This window comes from Poecilia mexicana, unplaced genomic scaffold (genome assembly GCF_051168715.1).
Source record: "Poecilia mexicana isolate PSO_F unplaced genomic scaffold, ASM5116871v1 scaffold_12, whole genome shotgun sequence".
Lineage (NCBI taxonomy): Eukaryota > Metazoa > Chordata > Actinopteri > Cyprinodontiformes > Poeciliidae > Poecilia > Poecilia mexicana.
In genome coordinates, this window is record NW_028263381.1 from 13,689,083 (window position 1) to 13,712,250 (window position 23,168).

The following is a 23,168-nucleotide window of genomic DNA, read 5'->3' on the forward strand; positions in this document are numbered from 1 at the left end:
CAGGCTTCTTTTCAGAAAATGACGCACTTGAATGCTTTAGTACTTTCATATTTATTCTGGTCAAATCTATGTCTCTGATTAATTTTACGATGTTTGCAGGGACAAAGACATTTGAACGGTTCTTGTTATTTCCACTGGCAAGGAGGTATGGGTTTTTGGTTTCTGGGCTCGTAAGTCGCCAATTAGAAACATCAGTAAGATGAAGAATCGACATGCAAGACTTTAGCAGCTTCGAAAAAGGAGAATGATATACGAAACATGCATACAATCCTCTTTGAAAGAAAATCATAACTCCTATCCTGTTGCTCACGTTTCTTAATTGAGTCTCGTTTCAACATACAGTGTTATTTTGTACAGAAGTATCAAGACCCTGTGAGCTTTCCTGGATGTTTTCACTTTCATGGGTTTCACCTCAATCTGAAATGATTGAGGGTCTTTAATTTGCATTAAAGACCCTCTGAGTCAGTATATTTCGAAACTACCTCTCTTCACAATTACAGCTGCAGACTTTTTGGGTTTGACTCTTCCAGCTTTGTACATCTAGAGACTGAAAGTTTTGCCTATATTCTTCTAGTCAGAACAACTGAATCTCGGTCAGAGAGCATCTAAGAACATCAATTTTAGATTTAGTCGTGGACTTTGACTAAGCCATTCTAATCCAGTAACATTCCTTGATCTACATAAGCCATTTCTTTGCAGCCCCGGCTGCACGTTTGGTGTTGCTGCGCCGCTGGAAGGTGAGCCCGTCATCCGCTCAAACGGATTTCCTCCCAGGACTCCCCTCTTTATCAAATCTAAAAAGCTTTCCTTTCTCAGCAGAAGGAAAGTTTTCCTGCAGCATGATGCTGCCACCATCAGGTTTCACGGTGGGGATGTTCAGAGAGACGGGCCACGCGGTGCTTTTGCACGAAGACCAACGGGTTCAATTCTATTCTTACTTATTCGAGAGGAAATTCTTTCCTGCTCGCGCCGTCCCTGTATGGTTTGTGGCAAGTTTTAAACTTTACTACTGTTCTCTTTTCATTTCTTTATTACCACGCTGCTTCTTTTTTTTTTTTAATCAGTTTTGCTACACAGTCATGTCTAGCGAGGGTTAGAGTTGTACAACTATTTGGTCCATCAGTTGCAGATAACGGACTGAACACTGCTGCACAAAATGTTCGGAGCATGAGAAGTTCCTGCTTTAAACTCCTCCACCATTTTCTCCCCGATCCGTCTGCTGTGTTCCTTGGTCTTCACGATGCGATTTGTTCTCTGAAATAACTGAGTCCTTTGCAAAAAAGCCGCAGTTACACAGAATACAAACAGATGCCACACTTTCCGAGTAATAATTTGTGAGAAAAAAAAAATTAAACCATGGAAATGTACAACCGCGCACCGTTAAGAGCTCGATTGTTATGTAAAAACAGAAGGAAACTGGTGATTTTAACACGACAAAATGTGACAAAGCTCTGCGAGGCCCAGCGTGCTGAAAAATAAAAACTCAGACCGACGCGTGGTAAGCAGAGGCTGCATTCCAAGGAGATGTATAATATGCCGAATCCAAAAGTGGCTTTCATTATTTCTGTTTTTTGTGGGTTTCTCCGTCACTAAGTATCACAGGCATGTTTCATTTAACATCATCCCAAAGGAACATTTCCACGTTCAAAAGTCGGATATGAGAAAAAGCTGTAGGTACGACGGAGGGAAAACATCCTTTGAGGCGACAACAAATTCTGTGTTGGACCTCAATGAGATACTCACAATTCTTGGCTGAACTTAGTTTGTTGTAAAATTAAAACGTTTAACCTCAAAAAAAAAAAAAAAAAAAGTGTTTACTTTGTGAATTAAAATCGCCTGGAAAAAATATCAGAGCCAAGGTTGGGATCAAGAGCATAACTTCCGAGAGGTAACACCCACAGCCCTCCACCCACTGCGCAACCACATCTTAACAATAGCTGAACTTTTAAATAAAAAATTAAGCACCCCTCATTTGCCAGTTTTATACCGCCCCTCCTTTGTCCAGAATCATTTAATAGAAGCAATGCATAGCGTGTAAAAGCCCTTCAATGCAGTAAGTAAAAACAGCAGGACTGGCTGTGCTACGTATCTTCAGGTTTGAGCTTGTGCCTCACAGGAAAGGCATTCCTTTGATCAGCAGGTAAGAAGACAGATCAGACTCAGCTTCAGTTTGGATGAAATACAATTCTTTGACAAGAGGATATGAATTCCTTTATTTAAATTTTGAGTCGGTTTACATGGTGTGGAGAAAACAGGAGATAATTGAAGGTTTTGCAGTTAACAACTAAAAAACCCTGCCCAAAAAAAACAAAAGAAAAGCACAGCTTTAAACATGTCAAGGCTGAAAAAGAAAACACAATATTCCCACATAAAACTGGCTGAAATTTTACTACGTCTCCGCAATTTGCTCTGTGCAAACTCTTCTTCGCGGTGATCGGCACCGCGCCACAAGAATCTGGAGCTGATTTACGAGGCATTAGTAAACTCTGGAGGCGTGGGGCGTGAGGACAAAAGAAATTACAAAAATACCGTCCACACAATCAAAACAGACATAAAAAGTGAAGTGGTTCATGTGTAGCAGTGAGAGGGACATAAAACTGTACCATGGCGTGATCGGATTTATGCGCTTCCTTTTTTTTGTTCACCGAAGGCAGAAGGGAAGGAAAGGGAGGGGATTGAGATTCATTGGAGGGCAGAGGCATTATGCTGTAGGAATTTAATTGATGCTCTTGAGTGCTTTGGGCAGTTCTTTGCGTTTCTGGCCTGACCAAGGTCTTTATCAGCTTATCTCATATAAAAAAGAAAAAAAAAAAAAAAAGTCACTCAGATTTTGCGTTTCTTCCACTCCGGCTCTTTGTCAGCCTCCTCATCCTCCTCTGACTCTTCTGCGAACAAGGGCTCCGGCTGGGTCCTGCAGGGATTCACAAAGACGAGCGATGATTTAACTGTCACTTTTATTTCATTTCTATTCATACGGCTTCGGAGCAAACACAATGAAGTGCAGAACAAAGAAGCCATCCAGCTGTGAAACAATGAATTAAGTCAGATGCTGGAGTGTCAGAGTGTCAGACCAATGACACACCAAATACGGCTTAATGAGCTTCAGGCTAAGAAGTTATAATGGGAAGAATGCTGCACAGAAACACATTTCTCCAGGCTTTTCTCCAAACGTTCCCAGATGGATGGATGGATGGATAAACAGATGGAGCGACAGCAAGAGAGATGGATGGACAAATTAATGGATGGATGGATGAAGAGACAGACAGTACCAGAAGGATGGGTGAATGGACAAAAAAATGGATCGCTGTATGACAAGTAGATGGACAGATGGATGTATGGATGCACTGAATATATATGTGTATACATTAATGGACAGAAGATTGGACGACTGTTACACTAATGATTGACTGAGAGGTAAAACGCTGAAGAATCGTAAATTTACTGTTCGTAAGCCGGGGCGATCCAGTACGGGTTCTCCGACGCCTCCTTGGCGTGGCGCAGGATGGCCTCTCGCGGGTTACTGTCGTCCGTTTTATCCAAAGCGATGTTCTTCACGATGAACGAAGACAGCGTGCCCCCGTGCGCTGCCACTCTGCCTCCTCGACCTGTGAGGGACATGGATTAGCGGATTAGAGACTTCCTTCGTGTTGCACGTTCTTAGAAAGCAGTGGGGGGAGAAAGAAAATCAACAAATCCCGACTGTGGGTTAAGCTCGGGCGTGATCAGCGAGGAGACGTTGACCTTACTTTGAGGTCTGGTTGCGGATCATGTTATTGGCTATAATCTGCGACATTGAACAGACACCGATATTATCTTGCATCACAGATCTGCATACGGCAGATGTGTTGGTCACAGTGTTAGAACATCAGATGTAAAAGTCATTTTGAACAACAGTTTATATTCTTCTCACATATCAAATGCTTGTAAAATTTAATCTGTTTGATGAATTTGACTTCACCTCCTTCTTTCCAGACCAGATAGAGTTTGAATCTGGACCAACATACAGCATGCAGGGAGTTCCTGCTGCTGCGGCCCAAGCTGTGTTGTTTGGGGATCGAGAGGCACATCCATCCTTTGCTTGTGAGCTTGGAGCCAACCACCAAACATTACCTTGCACTTATGCAAAGTCAGTTCACGCACAAGATAAACATTATAAGGAAAGTCTATAATCTGAGAGCCACAAGTCACCCATCAAGAAGTCACTCTCCTTTTCATAGAACTCACCTATTTTTGAATTTTGGCTCCTTCTCTAAACCGTAGTGACTCATGTGTTGTACTTATACAGAAACGTGTGCAGTGATATTCCCTGAACCAACTTCGGATACTAAAAATGTGTAAACCATGCAGCCGGGTATGGTTTTTCTTAAAAAAATAAAATAAAACCCTCCCGCGGTCTTAAGAGATGGATGGGGTCATCTAGACCCCGTGAGTTCTTTAGTCTGTGCGCGGTCCGGACAGGTCGCGCTGACCCAGCGTGTGCTTTTACGAGTTGTATTTTTTTTTCCCGGAAACCAACGGTTTGACGGGACAACGCCCCCACCACCCTTTCCCCATGACGTCTGTCGCGCTCCTCCTGAGCGTCGCGCTAAGACCGCGGGAAGGTTAATACACAGCCGTAACGGAACGAAGACAAAACAGGATGCAGTAACAGAAAACAAAGAAAAAAAACTTGTTTAATCATAAAAACCTGGAATGATAAATAAAGAACAACTAATCCTTCTTGTGGCATTGGTTTCATAAAACATGGTTAACAAGACTGTTTTTCCTTTTTTACAAGACTGCTTAAGCTTAGTGTGGTTTGTGGGAAACAAATACACTTGGATTTTCACTAGGTTATTGCAACATCTGCTGAATTCCCCTTTTTATTTCTTATTTATTTTTTTGTTATTTTTCAATGTGTTAAAATAAAGCTGAAATAAGCCATTATCAACCCTTATGCCCCAAAAAGGATGAATCTTCTTTGGGCTTTTTTGCGGTTGAGTCCAGTTTGTTCAGAGTCAAACTGGACTCACCTTCGCCAAGTTTACTTTATAGTTTGTTCGATCTGAAACACACAGATACACTCGTAATAATAAAGTCTGTTCGTCAATCAACACTCCAAGTACGATCACAGAAATTCAAAACAACGTTCGTTACAAATAAGTCATTTCCACTCGTCGCAGCGTTAGTGTAACAAGTATTTACTGAATACACAAGATCAACAATTAAACCCAGACAAGAAAAGTCAAAAAAAGAAACAAAAACCCGAAAAACAAGAGGAGACAAAAACAAAAAGAAAGAAAGAGTAAGATTAAAAAGTACGTAAATCGCATCATGAAACTTTCAATCAGATTTTAAATATCCAAGTTCCTTTATTGCTATTTATCACTTTGTTTTAAGTAACACAAACTTTTTAATGTAATATTTATATATATATTTTTTGTTTTAAGTTAAATTTCTAAAATACTTTCTAAATTAATCTGGACGTTTTCTGGTCATGACCAGTAGGTAGGCGACTCCAACTTAGAACCCGCTGGATTAGTTATGCATAAATTAGCTCATCTTATTTTATTGTTGGACTATTTTTATTTGCTCCTGATATGTAAGCATTTACAGCTCACGAGTTCCCAATGCTGCGGTCAAAACAGAGAAACTGCACAACATAACTCGGCAGCAGTGAGCCTGGAGACGAGAGAAATGTCGTCTGTGGTTTGTTGGGAGTTTTTAAAAATTAGCATTTTTACATTTCAATACAACAATTATGGTTTTCCTGCATTATTTTCGTTGCAAGAGTTAGCCATATCTGGCAAATGGCCAGGATGTTTGAGAGGCCAGTTGCTCCACATGGGCTGGACTGTGTTACACCAACTGGAGCCTCACACATCTGCCTAAGACAAACAGATCATCTGTCCAGTTACAAACTTGATATTTCATACGCTTGAGAGCAGCTGCAAAATGAAGCTGCACCTCACTGTTTTCAGCTGAGATGATTTTTTTTCTTATTTTAATATACATATATATATATATATATATAAAATATGTTACCTGGTCCAGATACAGGCGGCTCGGGTTTGTGGGATTTCTTCGGGTCTAGTCTGTCCTTCTCCAGCTGTTTCCTTGTGCTCCGCTGTCGGGCCTCTCGGAACATGGGCAGAGCGTGAGCTGGAGAGAGTAAACAAACAAATGTGAGTCCGGGCGGCTAACAGTCACATGGCCCCAGCGGACAAAACCACAAGAACCAATCGTAACTCTTAAATCTTCAGCCGCCTCCTGGTGTAATTTACGGCAACATTTTCAGGAGGCAAGCCACTCCGTTTGACCTTAGGCGTTTCTGAACGGCGCCAAAACAAAGGCTTCCCATCCAGGAGCGCGTGGGTGACCCGTGTGCGCGATTAGGTGTGAGTGAGTGCACTCCGAGTAGGTTCGGCGACGCTATCTGAGCGCGTGTTTCAGGAAGGGTGTATGCTCTGCTCTCATCCTCGGGGGTTACAAGGAGACACTTTAGTGAAGAGCTAGGATAAAGTGATTTTCCATTCAGGAGCTTCTGTCGCCGCTCACTGTTAATTCTTCGCCATGCTACATTAAGCAAAAAGGTTACTGTTAACAGATTCCCTCGCTTTTCTCAATGGGCCGTCACTTGCTTCCTGTCCCGTCTAATTTTCCAGTGCCAAGGCATCAAGTGCGTCACTCGCCACTCGGAGCAGCGAAATGCTCGGCTGCTTTACACCCTCGTTGGCACGACGATGAGCTCACATGACGCGTCTGAAGAGGCTGAAGCAGACCAAAAGGTAAATGTTGTCCGGGGTCGGAGGAGATGGGAGGCACGCACAAAAGAGATGACAGCCTCATGTGCCGGTGTTACGACTGCGAGAGGGGAGTGCGTGCGGCCAAACCGGCAGACGATCACGCCGGCAAGGGCGAGAGAGGAGGTCATTCCTCTCATGATTCCTGCGTGACAGGAAAGTACACGGCGGTCGCGTGGCTATCGATTCAATAATCCTCGCCCAAATCCATCAGCTAATGGAGAGGGGTGAACGTCCAGAACAAGCTGCCGCTCCATCCGAAAAGCCCCGCGGGCGTCAGATGGAGTTCGTCTGAATATCCGAGTGCGGGAGGCAGCGCTAGAGCCGGCCTGACGAGAAACAGCTTGTCAAATCTTCGAAAAAGGTTTCTCGGATTATTTATATTTACAGTAGCCAAATCGTAGGCAGACCACAGCGCTCAGTCGCAACAAGGGCTTTAAAAGATGAACTTTAATCTGACCACCGTGCAAGACGGATTGAGAGAGAAGCATGGGACGGTGTTGCTGAGAGGCATGTGTGAAAACAAAGCCCAGTGTTTCCTAATTTCGTCCCGTAAAAACACGGAAGAACTTACGCGTGATGATGTAATCCTGCGTTAGCGTCTCGGCGTGTTTCTCTTTCCGCTTGCTCTTTACCACACACAGCTTGGCGCCTCTGGAGGAAAAAAAACATTGAGCACAATGGCTGAGCGGCGATTTGCAGCACATTGAACAGTAGATGCATTTTTCTAAACCGAATCTTATTGTACCATTTAAACATGGAGATCGATTAAAACACTAAAAAGATTCAAATACTGGGGTTAAATGTCGTGTTCTTACACTGTCGGAGAAATCCAGAGTACAGATAAAAGTCTTTTTTTTTTTTTTTTTTAAATATCGGACACAATCAATCAAGCTTTTTTTAATAACTCAATCAACTCTTTTCATTGGTTTCTGCAGATTAATACTTAGGAATCCCTGCATGCCGTTTTCTTTTTATTAGCATTATTTTAATAGTAACAACTAAAACAACAAATAAGCAAACTTTTGAAGTATGTTTGTTGCTAATGGAGGTTCGCCTGAACATACCTGTGACTTTTAACTGGATCGTAGTACACCTTGGCCAGTCCGTTCCCAGTACCCACCATGATCTGGTTCAGTTTGGGATGCCACAGGCAGCGAACAACACTCTGCACCAAACACACACACACACAAAATTATTTACATCAGTTCAATTTTTATTCTATGTTTTTTTTTTTAAGTATTTAAAAATATGTAAAATGGAAGACCGCGTCATTCTTTTGGTTTCTGAAAGGCTCGTGTTCCCCCTACTTAGACAACAGAAGGTAACAATCGTATTTTATTCCCCGCAGTAGTGAAAGTGTGCAGCCCAGGTACAGTGAGGAGAAGTCCCAGTGTGCTCTGCTGCTCTAGTTGACTATATTTGGTTGGTGGGATGAGGGCTGGATCTCGCCGTCTGCGTGCGACAGATGGCCTGGTGCCAATAGGCGAATGTGACCACATTCATCCAGAGACGGGCGCGTGCAACTCTCTCTGTGTGTTTGTTTGAGAGAGCGGCATAGAGAGGGAGCGACATAAGAACAGCTGCTTGACAGCGATGGAGATCTTCAGCTCATTCTGATGTGAGCTGCAGCGCATCTGAAAAAAACTCCTCCAGAAGCGCCTCATTTTTCCCCACTCACTTAAAATGTCCCTGTGATCTGACTGGGGGGGGGGCATCTAAAGGAGTTTTGTGGGCCGGGGGGCTGGGTAAGACCAAGCGTACAGTGAAAGCTGCTTAACGTCCAGCTGTTCAGCTTCCCATCAGGACGCCAGAGGAGCGATCGTAGACGCAAAATAAAGCATGCCCGCACAATCAAAGCAGCACAGGCATTTGACCAGGAAAAACTACATTTCTGGTTCACTTCTTTCCCCTAACTTAGCATTTGGGGAACTCGTACCGTGCATTACAGGTGATTGTTTCTTATTTGGTGGAACCGGTAATCGACATACGCTGATTAAATCTTTTTATCTTTTTTACTGTGATTTAAAGAGAAGTTGTTGTAATGTTATGGTTGATCACTTTACATCAACGCCATCATGTCAGGAGGCCACAGTGTCGTTTAACTCTGCAGCCAGATGAAGGTTAATCTGCTGGACCAGATCAGCTGACTGTAACTGAGAGAACGATCCAGAAAAGGCTTTTAAATGAAATGAGCCTCATGGTTTCAATAAAATACCAGTAGCTTAAAATGACCTCAAGACGAACGCACACCCAGTAGTCTTCACATTTTGTCATGCGAAAATAAATTTGATTCCATTTCACTGGGATTTAGGAGATCAAACTCAAAGTAGTGCATCTTTATGAAGCGGCATGAAAATACAAGACACATGGTTCAACGTTAAATCTAAAAGTGTGGTATGGATTTGTTTTAATCCATACCACTCGTCCACTTTTATGGAAGAGTGGAAAAGGGGATGCCAAATAAAAATACAAGAAACAAAAGGAAGTCCCATTTAAAGTTAGATTTAAAAAAAAAAAAAAAAAAAAGGTAGCAGACAAGAATGACGTGCAGAAGGATGTACTCGGCTTAGACGAAATCTAAATTCAGCAATACTGGAAGCCTATTACAGGTAGGAAAAGATTTGAAACAGCGACCAAAGTTTCCAGCAGTCAGACATTTTCCAGAAGGTCTGCAGCTACACAGGTGGACTTTGCTAATTCTGTGATTTCTGAAGAAGACTGGTTGGACAAGATTCAATTAAAGGGTGCGAGTACTTTTCAAATAAAAAGGACAACTAAAACAAAAAGTAAAAAAAAAAAAAAAAAATTAAATATTAAATTTTTCTTCCATCAAAGTTTGATGCTGTAAAACGATAACATATGGAAAAAGTTCAATGGGCATATAATATGATTCTCAATAAAAGTTTGTTGAAATTATGTTATGGAAGACATGATACATGTGTCGGCATGTAAGTCAGCATTATGAGCTGAAATCCAGACATTCTGGGCGTGCTCCGGTGACAATGTGTAATGGGTTATAAATTGGCCTGTAAAAAAAGCTGCGCCAACAGTGACAGTCGACTCATTGGAGCAACAGTGAGGAACAAAGTCCGAGGTCTGGTCGCAGGTGCATTCAAAGCATCCAGGTTAGCAGCGCAGGCAGATCAGCCTGTAGTAATCGTAAATCCCAGATATCCAGTCAGGTACCATAAACTCAAGTCCATCTGAGTTCACTGAACGGTCTCCACAGACCCAAACAAATCACTCTGTCAACGAGTTTCATAGAAGCAGAACTGCAACAGACCCAGCTGAGTGGAGCCCGCACCACATCTGTAAGCACAAAAACTAGCACACACACACACACGCACGCACGCGCACGCACGCACGCACGCACACACACACACACACACACACACACACACACACACACACACACACACACACACACACACACACACACACACACACAAGCGCGCGCATGCACATGCACACGTGCGTGCGTAGCCAAGCCCTGCTCGGCCCGGCTTAATTGTTGGACTTCTTTCCAGAAATTCAGAGAAGCATGTTTATACTCCAGGAGTCCCTGTTTACACTTTGTGTTTGCAGAGTTGCATCATGGAAGAAGACACGTTTAATCAGTGTGCTCTCCAGCAGCAAGATTCAGACTTCTAAATTAAAATGCCAGAGGACTGAACTGAATAGGTGATCTGGCACCCACTTTCACAACATATATGCCAATTATGAAATAAAACCAGGCAGCAGTAATGAGACCGGGCAGCATGACTACAATCCTTGTTCAGCACTGGTCGGGAGGCCAATTTAAACCTGCAGGAGAAAGGAAAACCAAATGTTTACCATTTAAGCCCCACGCTGTGAGAGCTACTGTCCAAGAAGGCAGAAACAATGCTACTTGAACAACTGGCAACGTCTTTCTGTCTGCCTCACCCTTTTTATGCTCTTGGCGGAAATATAAGCTCACTCAGATGAAAGCCTCCCTTTATTTCTATAGAAACAATGGCGTACAGAGCATGTAGGGAAGACGTAAAAGCTACAGTTAAGCAGGGCGGATCTACAACACTGTTGCTTATTTAAATCGACTTAATATTTCGCTGACTTTAAGGTTTGTGTGAGGATGAGCAGATTTTGGAAATCTCAATTTAAACGCTGCCTCTATTGAGCAGGAATTTACCCTTACTCTCAAATTTCCAAAACATAAATATGAAACACATCAGTACTTTGTCTTTAACTGTATAAAACAGGTTGAGAGATGAAACAAGGTCTTAATAGTTCAGGTATAAATAAAACCAATGGAATACAACAACGACGTCCTGAAAAAAAATATTTGCATCAACTTAAGTGAAGTTTAAAATACTTTTGTCGTTAGTAAATAACAAATCAGCTGAATGTGAGTTTCATAAAGATAAAAGCAATAATTCAATGTTTTTTTTTTAAAATGAGGTTCTAGTAAAGTTAATCTCTTAGCTGTTTTAGAGAACTCACTCAGAAACTTTATTTAGTATAAATACTTAGTTTTTTTTTTAATTATTCTTTTTAAATCGTTTACTGTTATATCGCACAACTAACCACAAATGCTTCTGGTGTTCTGTGGCACACTGGCTCTTCAGTCCCACAACGGCTCTTTATTTCCCATCTGAATAATAATCAGTGTAACCAATGGAAACCTAAAAGTGGTTTAAAAAGGTTCTTAAAATAATGCCCACATAAACCAGAGGACAATTTTAGGAAAGGGAGTTGTTTTACGATGCTTCGGGCTCCACAACCAATAAAACAAGATTGGTCCTAGATGAAGACAAGAATTTGTTAATTAGTAAATATTAGACTGCTTGTAACCTTTTAATAGAATCTCACATTAAACATGCTGACTTATCATTGTAAAATGACCATAATTTAAATTTAAGGGCTTCGTGAATTTTGATGAATAACCCAAAGCTATTGCAGGTCACTTGGCTTACAGGTTGCATACAATAGCTTAAGCAGTTGTTATATTTGTATGTTGTATCGCTTAAGCAAGTGAAAAATGTAACTGTCAATAATTTGATTTGTTTTTAGCTGTAGTGATTTACACCAACGTGGCAAAACCTTCAAAGCGCTCCATTGAGATCCTTGTTGTCAAGCCAAGCCTTGTTAAAGATACACTTTGGCATGATGAAGAAGCTGGCAGTGGATCATTTAACAAAAAATGGTTTTATTTTAGTTGGTTAAACATACGGTAAATTGCTTTTAGGAGCCAAATATTTTGGCGGGTTTGCTGGATGTATGGAGCTTAATTCCTATTGATTGCTACAGAGCGGTTTGCTGCACTTGTGTCTTGTTTTGCCAGTGAACAAATAAATATAATTTTGCAGGGCAGAAGTCAATAGAAAGTGAAGTTAATGATGAAACATCCTAATTTAAAATGGTGACTAAATGCCTTTTAAGACTGTGTGCAGTGAAAGTTTATTAATTAAGTAATAGGAAAACTAAAACTATGCATTAGATGTTTTTTTTTAATTTATTTCGTAAAACTAAACTCGTCTACACAGCGACAAATTCTTTACTTTATGATAAAACAGTCATTTAAGACTTTCTAAGGACTTTTTAAGACCCGGCCTGCAGAAATCCTGCACATGATCCGCTGTCTGCTCAGTGAGAGTCTGCAGGAGTTCATCACAACACGCACGTGAAGCAGAAGGAAAGACGTTTTTCATCAACTTTCAAGAGAAACCAAGCTGCAGCTTAGAGACCGTTTCATACAGCCGGGCAGCAGAACAAGTGAAAGGGGCAATGGAAAAAAATCACTTCCAAATGTTTACCCTCCCCTCAGTAGAGTGAAAGGGAAGACAAACGTCCACAGAGTGATGCAAGGGAGCAGAGTTGTGGCGAGCTAAATACACTCTTTGACCCAAAGTGTGTCCTTTGTCTGGTGCTTCCCAGACTGAATCTGGGTGCAAACAGACTCTGTCAAGAACGTAAATCAACAACAGGGAATGCTTGGTCTCTGGATTTTCATGCGTATGGGATATGTGGTTTGTAAATGAAAGAACTTTTTGTTTTTATTTTCTTTTACAAAGTCAAAATTATGACCAAGCAACAAAAAAAAAAAAAAAAAAAGTTGCATCTTGAGCTCTGAACTTTGCGAAGGAGACAATTACAGAGCCCGAGATCATCGACACAGGAACTGAAAATCCGCGCTTCATTTTGAGAAACAGTCAAACAAACAATCCCGGAACGAGTCATCGCAAGACAGATTACTGCCTCGGCAAAGGCACTTCCTCTCCACCGTCTGTGTTGAAGTTTAAAGCTGCTATTTTTAGTATTTCTTTTTGGCCATCAGAAGAAATAACAATTCGATATTTTCAGATAGCTGCACTGACAGAATCGTGCTACTATCACTGTTGAGTTTAAGCAGACTTGGAAGCTTACATTTAAACTTTGATCATTTTCACTTGTTTTGACATCCGAGTGCTAAAGTGCTGCATCAGAAGTTTGGCTTTGCATGGGTGTGCTTAGCATGGACAACATGCAAAGGTTTGTAGCATCCCAAATGACACCTTCAACTTGTTTATTTAATCCGTCTGAGTGTGTATTTCTTGCTCTGGCCCCGGAGGAGACAGTTACTGCTGAAGACATTAACCTCTGTCAAACCGTGGTGTTATGGCTACAGAGAGATCAGAAGCAGGATGCGACGGGACACATGTTTCTATAGTAGGCAGCAGCAGCGGCAGCAGCTCTGGACTGCAGTTTGACGTTTGACACCTATGGCTGGCTGACTCCATGAAACGCAATTCTCAAGCACGCCATTTGCTACCGTGTGTGGAACATGATGATTGTTACCGCAGATAATTGCATTTCTAACACACTCAGCACGTTTAAGAGCTTCACATCTTTCCTGCCAACAGTTTTGAGCAAAACGGTGGAATGAGATCCTTTCTCTCTTTATTTTATTCCCACAAAGTTCGCCTCTGGCCATTTTAAGATGTTCCTCCTTAGCCCAACTCCTTTTCCCCAAATGCTGCAAGACTTGCTTTTTATGTGAAAATGGAGGAAAATTAAATTTGTTACCAAAATACAACCAGATTGAGACACATAATTTTATAAAGGGAGATGCGTAGTTCCTACCACACAATGTTAAGACTGAAAGGGGGAAAAACTGTTTTTCCATTTTGAGCGGAATGACTCCTTTAAAATATGTTTTAGGCTTAAAGGACAATATTATCCAAAGCCAAAGAAAATCAAATATTTTGCCAAAAAATCCTGAACTTTCTACATTAACTTCGCACATTGACAAGAAAAACTTGGACATTCTCCAATAATGAAAAGTCAAAAAAGGATAATTTTTCATGATCAAAAGCAAAAATTCCCAATGATAGAAGTAGGATATCCCCTAAAATTTGGAAGACGACCCTTAAAATTATCAGGAAAATCTCAGAAGTTTTGGAAAATTATAAAATCAGATGTGCTTGGCAAGAAATGCCCAAAGTCCTCTATGGATGAAGTGGTACGTTTCGGAGACGTTTTCAGAAATCTGGTGAAATCTCCTCAATACATAAAAACCTTAAACTCAATGAAATACTAATATTAACTCCACTTCTATTCATAGAAGTGGTCTTGGGTAAAATGTGAGTAAGCCAACTCCCTTAAATGTGAAGCAGGCCCACACATGGAGTGTCTGAGGAAACTTCTCTGCTGGGAAAACAGAGAAGTGAATCAGGATAACGGGATAAGCTTTTTTTTTTTGACACAAGTGAATCTCCAGATGTGGCAAATAAGAAGATGGAGGATTCCTCAGAGGAACTCCAGTCTTCTGCTGTCTGTCCTTCTACTTCCTGCACAGTTTCAGTTACGTTTTGGCAAAATAAATATAAAAAGAAATCTATGTTTACTTTTGACTGAGTAATATTTTTGAAGAACTGCAGCTGTTGCAGTGCAATTTTAGGTTATTCCACCCATCTCTAGTTACATCAGTAAGTGAAGAACAAATATGTTTTAAGCAAAAATTGCACCGCTTGTAGACAAATATCTAAAGTTTTTGTTAATAAGAGACTTCGTGTTCATACACAAGCTTGATTGTTCTAATATTATTCTTTATCTGCTGAGTCTACTGTGCAATTTGGAGGTCATGTTCACGTACAGTAAACAGTTATATATATATATATATATATATATATATATATATATCACTGAAAATACTTTGTACTGTTCAAACATTGAAATGATCTACAAAAGATTTATGTTGGGAAATGTGACATTTTTTATGTATTTTACTTACTAGTTCTTTTGTTTGCTTTGTTTTATTTTTACAGATTACAACTGAGTCAGTTGAGTTAAACATATTTGTAACTATAACATTACATTTTTGTCCAATTACATTTTGCACAAATTAAATCAGATCATTCAATACTTGAGTAGTGTTTTTTTTATTTACACATAGTTTAGTAATTCTTTGAATGTAAACTCTTGTACTTGTGTAAGAATACACTGGCGTGAAGCTACTCTTTTTAGCTCCTATACCCACCTCTGTGCAGAAATAGCTCTTCTGCTGCAAGGTAGTTGTCCAAATGTTATAAAATGCGCTTTTGAAGGTAATAAAGTTTTTTGGAGTATATCAATATGACACAGTAATTATATGACACATGCAACTTTTACACAACAACATGTTTCAAAGGTGCATTCCCCTTAGAAAAGAGCTTGGAGGTGGAACAATATCACAGTTTGTCCTCCAAAATCATGTACAAATAAGGCGGCTCTACAGAAAGTGTAAAAACTAAATAAGAACTTAAATTACCATCTAAATATTTATATTTGAAGTGGTATAAATACTCTCTGTCCCATTTTTCTGCAAACATTTCATACATATCCAGAGTTTTTAGTCCTCTGTTCACTTTAAAACACAAACATTCACTATGAATTTATGTGGGATATGTGTACAGTGGACATGGTTTACATAAGGTTTCAGCAGCGACCAGAAACTGGAAAGAAAGAACACAGAAGGAAGGAAGACAAAGAAAGAAACGGAGAAAAGACACAAAGAAGAGGTAGGAACAAAAGGCAAGAAGAAGACACAAAGAAAATTAAGGAAAGATAATGGAAAGCAAAAGAAGCCCACAGAAAAAGGTAGGAAAGAAGCGGGGAAGCAAAGAGAAGTAGGGAATAGGAGAAAAAAAGAAGGAAACTTAGGATCTACAAAAGGCATAAAGGAAGGAAAAAAGGTAATAAGAAAAGAAAGACAAATGAGAGGAAGAGAAGAGGAAATAGTGGTAGGGAACAAGGAGACAAAGACACAAATACGTTTGTAGTAAGGGCACAAGGAAGAAAGAAAAGAAAAAAGAGCGTGAGAAAGAAAAGTGAGGAAGAAAAAAAGGACAAAAGGAATAAAGTAATGAAGGAAAAAAGGAAGAACATAATAGAAGGGCAGAATCAAAGAAAGTATATGAAGAAGGACGACCAACAGAAAGGGCAACAAAAATAAAGATATACTTCCTTACTCATATTTTCATTATCTGTACTTATCTACACCTGGAAAATACTGAAAATTAAACTCCACACTGTGAAGGAAACCTGTTGGTATCTAAATGAAGTCAGCCACATTTGCAGCTAATAAAAGTATAGTCAAAGTTAATAATTAAAACAAGTGTTTCACTCATTCTCATTCGTAAAAGTCTTTACACAATTGCTGTGCTGAAAGCCTCCAGTGTGCTGCGGCAGAACTTACAGCGTTGGTGACCTCTATCTCATAGACCTTCTGAAAAGAAGCTCTGTCGAAGAAAACCAGCTTCCCATTTCCCTCCTCCTTCTTCACGGAGGTCCCTGTCACAACAAGCCTGTCATCGGGACTAAAACAGCAGTCAGTCCTGGAAGGGAAAGTCACACATACAAATATTTATAATCTGCACACGATGCACTCATACCAAGAGCTGAAAACAAGCAGTCTATAAAAGCGGAGATGACTCACATGGAGAAGTAGTTGGTCAGCCTGTTAGCTTCGTTTACGGGCTTCCTGAAGTTGCGTATGTCCCAGATCTTCAGCGTGTCGTCGCCTGAAGATGAAGGCAAACTTTACTTTGAGTTCTATATGTTATTATGGAAGTGGCACTTGTTTTCCTGAGTAAATAGTTATCGCTCATTTACATTACATAATCATGTTGAAGGAAGGACTCTTCCTTCCTCAGTTATTTTTGTTTATGTTTGTGTTAGCAACCTCTTGAAGAGATTACATACCAACAAAGCAAAGTCTTTTAGTGTTTATCCACCTCTTGTAAGATTTCCGTGTTTTGTTAGTGATGGGTCTTTGTTTATTTGCCTACTAAAGGAGGGAAAAGCACTTAATTTGCCTAGAATCCTTTGTTTTTATTAACTAAAGGTTGCATGTTGTGATGCCAATGGCTGCAGCTGGCCGGGGGCCCTGACAGCCGCGGCGTTTTCCATACCTCCACGGGAAGCGAGAGTGACGCCATCGTATGAAAAGCAGAGGCAGGAGGTGTCTGATCCAGGAGTGTGGGCTTGCCGGCAGTGAAACTTTGTGTGAACCTAACGAAAAGTGGGGAAAAAAAATTGATTATTGCTCATTCAGGTGTGCTTTAAAAATAAATAAATACATAAATCAAAAATAGGTCAGTAATAATGTTTCAGACCCAACTCCTCTGTAGCTGTGTGTAAAATGTGTTTTATGATCTCTTATTATAGGAGACAGCCTGGCCACTGATTTAATAGTGGATGTTTAAGTTTGTCACTACAGTAACAAAACGACCGGTTCGTTCTCGGCGTCTTCAAAACAACATATGGTTCTCATCGCAGTCACGAACACTAAACTAGCCCACCACGACCTATGAAACACAAGCAGGTTAACATCACAGGTTACATTTACCTTGGCAAACTGCAAGGCTGCAGCCTAACAGATGGTATTAGAAGTTTTTTTTTGTTTTTTTTACACGAAATTAAATTATGATGTTTTACAGAGAACAATTTACTGACCAATAACTCACAGAAGACACATTTTGACTGTAACCGCAGGCCTGACCGCCATAATTCTTTTTGGGGTTTTGTTGTAAGAAGCATTTCTTAAACAAGTTTCTGTGTAACCAATGTTTTGTCATAAGTGTCGACCAACGTCCTAACTATAAGCAACCAAAGCTTACCATTTGTCAAATAAAGAGCATCTGGGTCTTTCGTAGCTGTAATTTACCTGAGATTAAGGGGAAAAAAATGTTTTTATGTTTTCAGCCAACAACAGCCATTAGTTGTTTTTTTCCATTCATTGTTAAAAACAGACATTCACACATTTGTTATGTGCATCTGTGTTTTAAAAATAAACTGTGGTGACAAATTAGGACTCAAAGTGTAAATAAAAGGTGGGAAAAAAGCACCAAAAACAACTGTAAACAAGCCGTTTCGTACCCATTTATCTAAATTGTTCAATTCTCCTGGTAGTTAACCATTTCTACAAATTATAGACAGTCATAAAAATAATTAAACCTTCTGTATAACGCAGACGTAACGTTGACTAATAAACTATGACATTTCGTCAAATCAAAGTAACTAAGCAATCTCTTGCAGGTAAATATGACTTATTAGGCTATAATAACCAAGCCATTTAAGATACACCCACTAAATTACAGAAAATTGTTCTAAACATGCCTCTGGCAAGTACAAATTGACATTCTGGTGCACAGTCGTACTCTCACAGTAGATGATGCATTTTCCACTCATTTATTCGTACTTCCGTTTATCTGAGGAAGTAGGTGGTTCAGGAGGGAATTGCAGACATCTCTCTCTCTCTGGTGAAGCTGGAAGCTCATTCTAGTCGGCCAGGCAAGAAGAGACACAGATTCTCTGCAGCGTAATTTTGGTCTGCTGGGGTTTTGTCCTAGTTGGTCATTACCAGAAAATCTTTGCCTTTCTGCAACCCCCCCCCCCCCTCTCCCCCAACACTCACTGCCCACTGTCCTGGCTTCACCTGGCCCGAACTCGAGCCAAATTCCAGAGAATCGATCATCAGTAGACGACGGTGAAGCAACAAGCCCGGGAAGTGGGCCTTTCTAACGCTCAAACAAACATAGCCTTGGTTTATACAGCCACATTGTCATTAATTCTAAAAGGAACGCAAATAAATCGGTGAAAAGCGAATTGCAGCACTGCAGGGTCTTTGACCAAAAAAGCAGCGGATAAGGAATTTGAAGTGAGCACACAGTGTGGAGGACAGATAAGGCAGCGAAATACAGAGGAAAAACTTGCAGGAGAGAGCGGAGGGCATGAGCTGAATGAGTGATGTGCCCTGATGATAACACAGAGAAAGGGGGCCATACTTCACCTCCGAAGCAAGTGAAGGGAAGTTATTAACTTGCTTGAGACAGATAACAGCGTTACCTTGGAGTGAAGATAACTTGGATTACACTTTCTTATGCTTGGTCTCCCCTGGGAATAATTTTCTGCTCCCCCATTATCAAGATTACTTCTGACTCGATGCTTTTCTTCTCCTTTATTGTCTTTAAATGTCTCCCCATCAAGTGTCTCTCTCTCTCTTTTTTTTTTTTTTTGCTGGACTAAAATTAACTTTGTTGCAAAATAAAAGTCAGAAGAGTCCGAAACCGCCATTTCTAATCCGTCAGGGGGACAATTTTAGACTTTAGAAGTAGCGGCTAAGGTGAAATGTTAGTACATGTGGCTGTGATGGCCTCCGTCCAATCTTAATCCTGACTGTATTTTAGCTATTCTGCGCAAATTCACAACAGGAACAAGGACCACGTCTCTGTAAGCCGCAGATGTGCCGATTAGAAATGTTGTTGCACTTGTCTCACCGTGGAAATGGGTCAATGAAGCAGATTCAGGTTGCCTTGTTTGGGCTGCAGTAAAACCAGAGAAAGCCTGGAATGATACCAAAAGCATACTCTGCGAGGGGGAGAGCGATGAGATGTGCTTTACGCAGAACACCAAAAACAACTGTCCAGATGTTTGTTTTTCATCATTTCTCCCTCTAAATGAACCTGCTCAAGCTGAACTCTTTACTAGAACCACAGTTTTCCCATGTAAGCTAAAAAAGAATGTTTGGGACTCTTGCTTGACTTCAGTTTAATCACCCCACACTGTTTTCCTTATTTCTGGTTTGAGAAACGATGTCAAATGCTGCCAGAAATTGTGCTGGTTTGTATGTTATGCAGAACATCATTTTCAGCTCACATCCACGCAAGTGCCTCGAAAAAGTATCCACACCCCTTGGACGTTTCATAAGGTTGAGGAACAAAAATAAGGTCTTTCCTCAACAGGCTGTAGGAAGCTAATTAGAGTTGATAGGAAGCTGGATTAAGCTAAATTCAGGGTAATCCTGGGAGAAATTAGATTGCAAAAGAGTCGTGCATGAGGAGAAGGTTCATCTTGCAGTGAGACGTTTATCCAATTAATCTGTGGCAAGACTTGAAATCTGTTGTTCACAGATGCGCTACTTCCAACCTGACTGGCATAAGCTTTTGGTCGCCGATTGCGAAAAGCGGGTAGAGTCGCGCCTCAAAAGTCTTGCGGCTGTGACTGAGGTGGTTCTAAAATGTATCTGGAGGCTGGACACAAATGCACACCGCACTTTTCAGAATCCTCTTTCTTGAACGTTTTGAAGAGTCGTTTTCCGTCCCCTCACACTACTTTACGATGGTTAATCAAATAAAATCCCAACAAAATAGACTGACTTTTATGAAAAAGATCAAAGAGTGTGAACATTTTTACCTGATCCTCTACATGTATATGTTTGGGTTCTTCCTCTGCGTGCTGTGATAAAACGCTCCCACTGCACCAACTCATCCAAACCACAGTGTCTGACTATTATTATACAGCTCTAAATCTCTGCTTTTTCCATATATTTACAACCGAACCCCTAAAAGACGTCGATTCCCTCAGTGCGGTCAGTTTACGTCTCACTCTTGACTTTGTTACTGTGTGGGGATCAAGCCGCTGAACCACAGTCCTCAACAGCTGTTCTGATCTTTCAAGGAAATCAGCGAGATGTGACAGCGAGGCTGTGTGTGCGTGTTTGGGAATCACACACACACTGGAACGAGAGGCCAGATAGTCGAAAAACGTTTGCCGTGTTACTGGAACTTTCCGCCATATCTCAGTAACGTAGTAAAGGAAAAGAACTGTTTGTAAAGTCTGAAAAGATTTCAAGCAGTTAAAATGTTCTCCTCTAATGCTATTGAATTACTAAACATGTTGTAAAAGTTAAATAGAGGAATGATTACAAAAATCGTACGAGCAATGTTGAATAACTTCTCTAAGCAATGTTCCCTTTAATCAAAGTCTCTTTTAAGGCAAAATATTTTAATTTTTTTAATGTTGGGTTTTGTGACCAACCTATGAGTAAACAGAACCGTCTTGAGTGTTTTTGTTTTTATAGAAGGACTTGGTTTTCGTAAACTATCCCTGCTAAAAATGGAGCAATTCAAAACAACTCGGTTCAGAGGTTATCTACAAGTTTTAAAGTTTTAGTCATGCTAAAGCACCTTTTCTTTTTTTTCTGCTTTTGAACGCCTGATTCAGGTGATTGTAGTTCAGCAAAACCCTGTTAACTAGCCTTCAACTGGAATCAGGTGTGGTGAAGCAGGGAAACACTGAAAACACGCAGGGCAGTCTGCCATGAGGAAAACGGCTGGGGAACCCTGGCTTGAAACATTAGTTGTTTTTTATTTTTTTATGGCTACATGATAAGCAGCAGCAGAGTCCAGCCAGTTTCTCTAGACCGGCTGGACGCTGCTCTGCTCACTAAAAGCACTAAACCCAACTTCTAAAATGATACATTTTAGTTTAAGGCACATAAAAGCCATCTCTGATAGTGATATAAAACACGGTTCTGTGGAGATTGGAAAAGTTTGGAATTTGCTTTTATTAATTTGTAAGTCTGGATGAGCTTTTAGGAGTGGATAGAAATTAAAGAAAATATTAATTTATTCCCTTTTCTAAAAAAATTGAAAACATTTTGAAATAAAGTTCTTTTACTCATTGATTTAAATTTAAATCTCAGGATTAAAGTGATCTTTAATTCGAATGTTTCTCCTCAGTGGAAGTAATATTAAATTTTCTGAGTGGTTCAACCAGAGTCCAAACTTGAATCTGATAGATGATCTATGGAGGGAGTTGAAGATTAGGCTGATGGCACCCAAACTCAAAAATTCAGACTTCTTCACCAAAGACAAATTGTAAAAATATCAGCGACAAACTACAAAAACCTGGTCAGCAGGAAAAATAAAGGGTTTGATTGATGCACTGTGTAATAATAGCATTTTGTTTTATTAATTAAAACGTCTGTGTACCTTTCCATTCAGACATAAAGGCCTTGATTGAAAAATAGGATAACTGCATAATAAGATAAATTTGCCTCACTTAACTGCAAACTCATTCAAAAATAAAAGCATTTCTGTTGAGGAACACAAAGATGTGAAAATGTAAGAATTATACACTAAATATTGCAGTTAAAAATGATCTTTTAACATTTGACATTTTTCAGTCACTAGCTAATCTTGAACGCTACGCAGGTTAGCATCGGGAAGCACGCACTCCCCCTTTTGCAGATTTCAAGGGAAAGTCAGCCGTGACACATGAAGAAAACACTTGCGCCGATCGATTTATTTCAGCCGTCTCGTTTGTGGTCCCACTTTGATGTCTGGAAACATGAAAGCACATCGCTGACATCATAGCATTCCTTAACTCTCTGCGGTAATGTTTTGGACAGAGGACAAGTCTCTCGTAGCGCTCGTAAGCCTGGCAACCTGAATGCGGCCTCGTAATTGTGGTCAGGGGGATGAACATGCAATTCCTCTCTGTGGCAGTCCACTGGAAGCGACCTATTTGACTCCCATCGCTGGATCAATCAGCTCATGCCACGGTTCGAGAACACAATGTGTCATCCCCAATAGCTTCTCCTCAGGCTGAGCCGCAGATCAAGGTCACGTATGTAATTGATCGTGACTGACCTGCCTGCATGTTCTGTGCATGAGTAATAGTAGCAATATAACAGGAGATAGGCCTCATTTGAGCGGAGGAGGGAGCAGCAATAAAAGCAATGGAAGGTCAACTCCTTTTTAGGGTTTCGGCCGAATTTGAGTCAGCAGCACAGGTTGCTGATTAGGGCAGAGGGCAACGCGCAAAATTCTCGAGCCATTCAAACGGGGCAGGCTCCAGTGGTCAGGAGAGAGACACGACTATTGTAAGCTGCTATGGGACACAGGGTAAATATTTAGCCTGGAGAAGGAGGGGTAATAAATTCTGAGAGCTTCAACCCAATCGCTTGAGGCACCCTGCTTTCTGCTGCACAGAGGTGGGACGACGGGTGGCTGGGGAAGAGGTGAGAGTCTTTGTAACACTGGGAAACACACAAAAAGAAAGAAAAACATGAAGCTACGCTCCGTGTGTCTTCTGATTATGAAG

At 40.6% G+C, this 23,168-nt stretch overlaps 1 protein-coding gene across 1 annotated transcript in view; it reads right to left on the bottom strand.

Annotated features, from left to right (window-relative positions):
• Positions 1-2,185: 2,185 nt before the first annotated feature.
• The window catches only part of wdr70 (WD repeat domain 70), a 37,435-nt gene continuing 16,452 nt past the window's right edge, over positions 2,186-23,168 (bottom strand). The window contains exons 11-18 of the mRNA XM_014969509.2: positions 17,192-17,291; positions 16,717-16,801; positions 16,477-16,615; positions 7,850-7,950; positions 7,357-7,436; positions 6,025-6,141; positions 3,443-3,605; positions 2,186-2,911 (exon numbers count right to left, since the gene is read on the bottom strand). Of these exons, the coding sequence (XP_014824995.1) occupies positions 2,824-2,911; positions 3,443-3,605; positions 6,025-6,141; positions 7,357-7,436; positions 7,850-7,950; positions 16,477-16,615; positions 16,717-16,801; positions 17,192-17,291 (873 nt within the window). The 3' untranslated portion in view covers positions 2,186-2,823. The remainder of the gene's footprint in view (positions 2,912-3,442; positions 3,606-6,024; positions 6,142-7,356; positions 7,437-7,849; positions 7,951-16,476; positions 16,616-16,716; positions 16,802-17,191; positions 17,292-23,168) is intronic.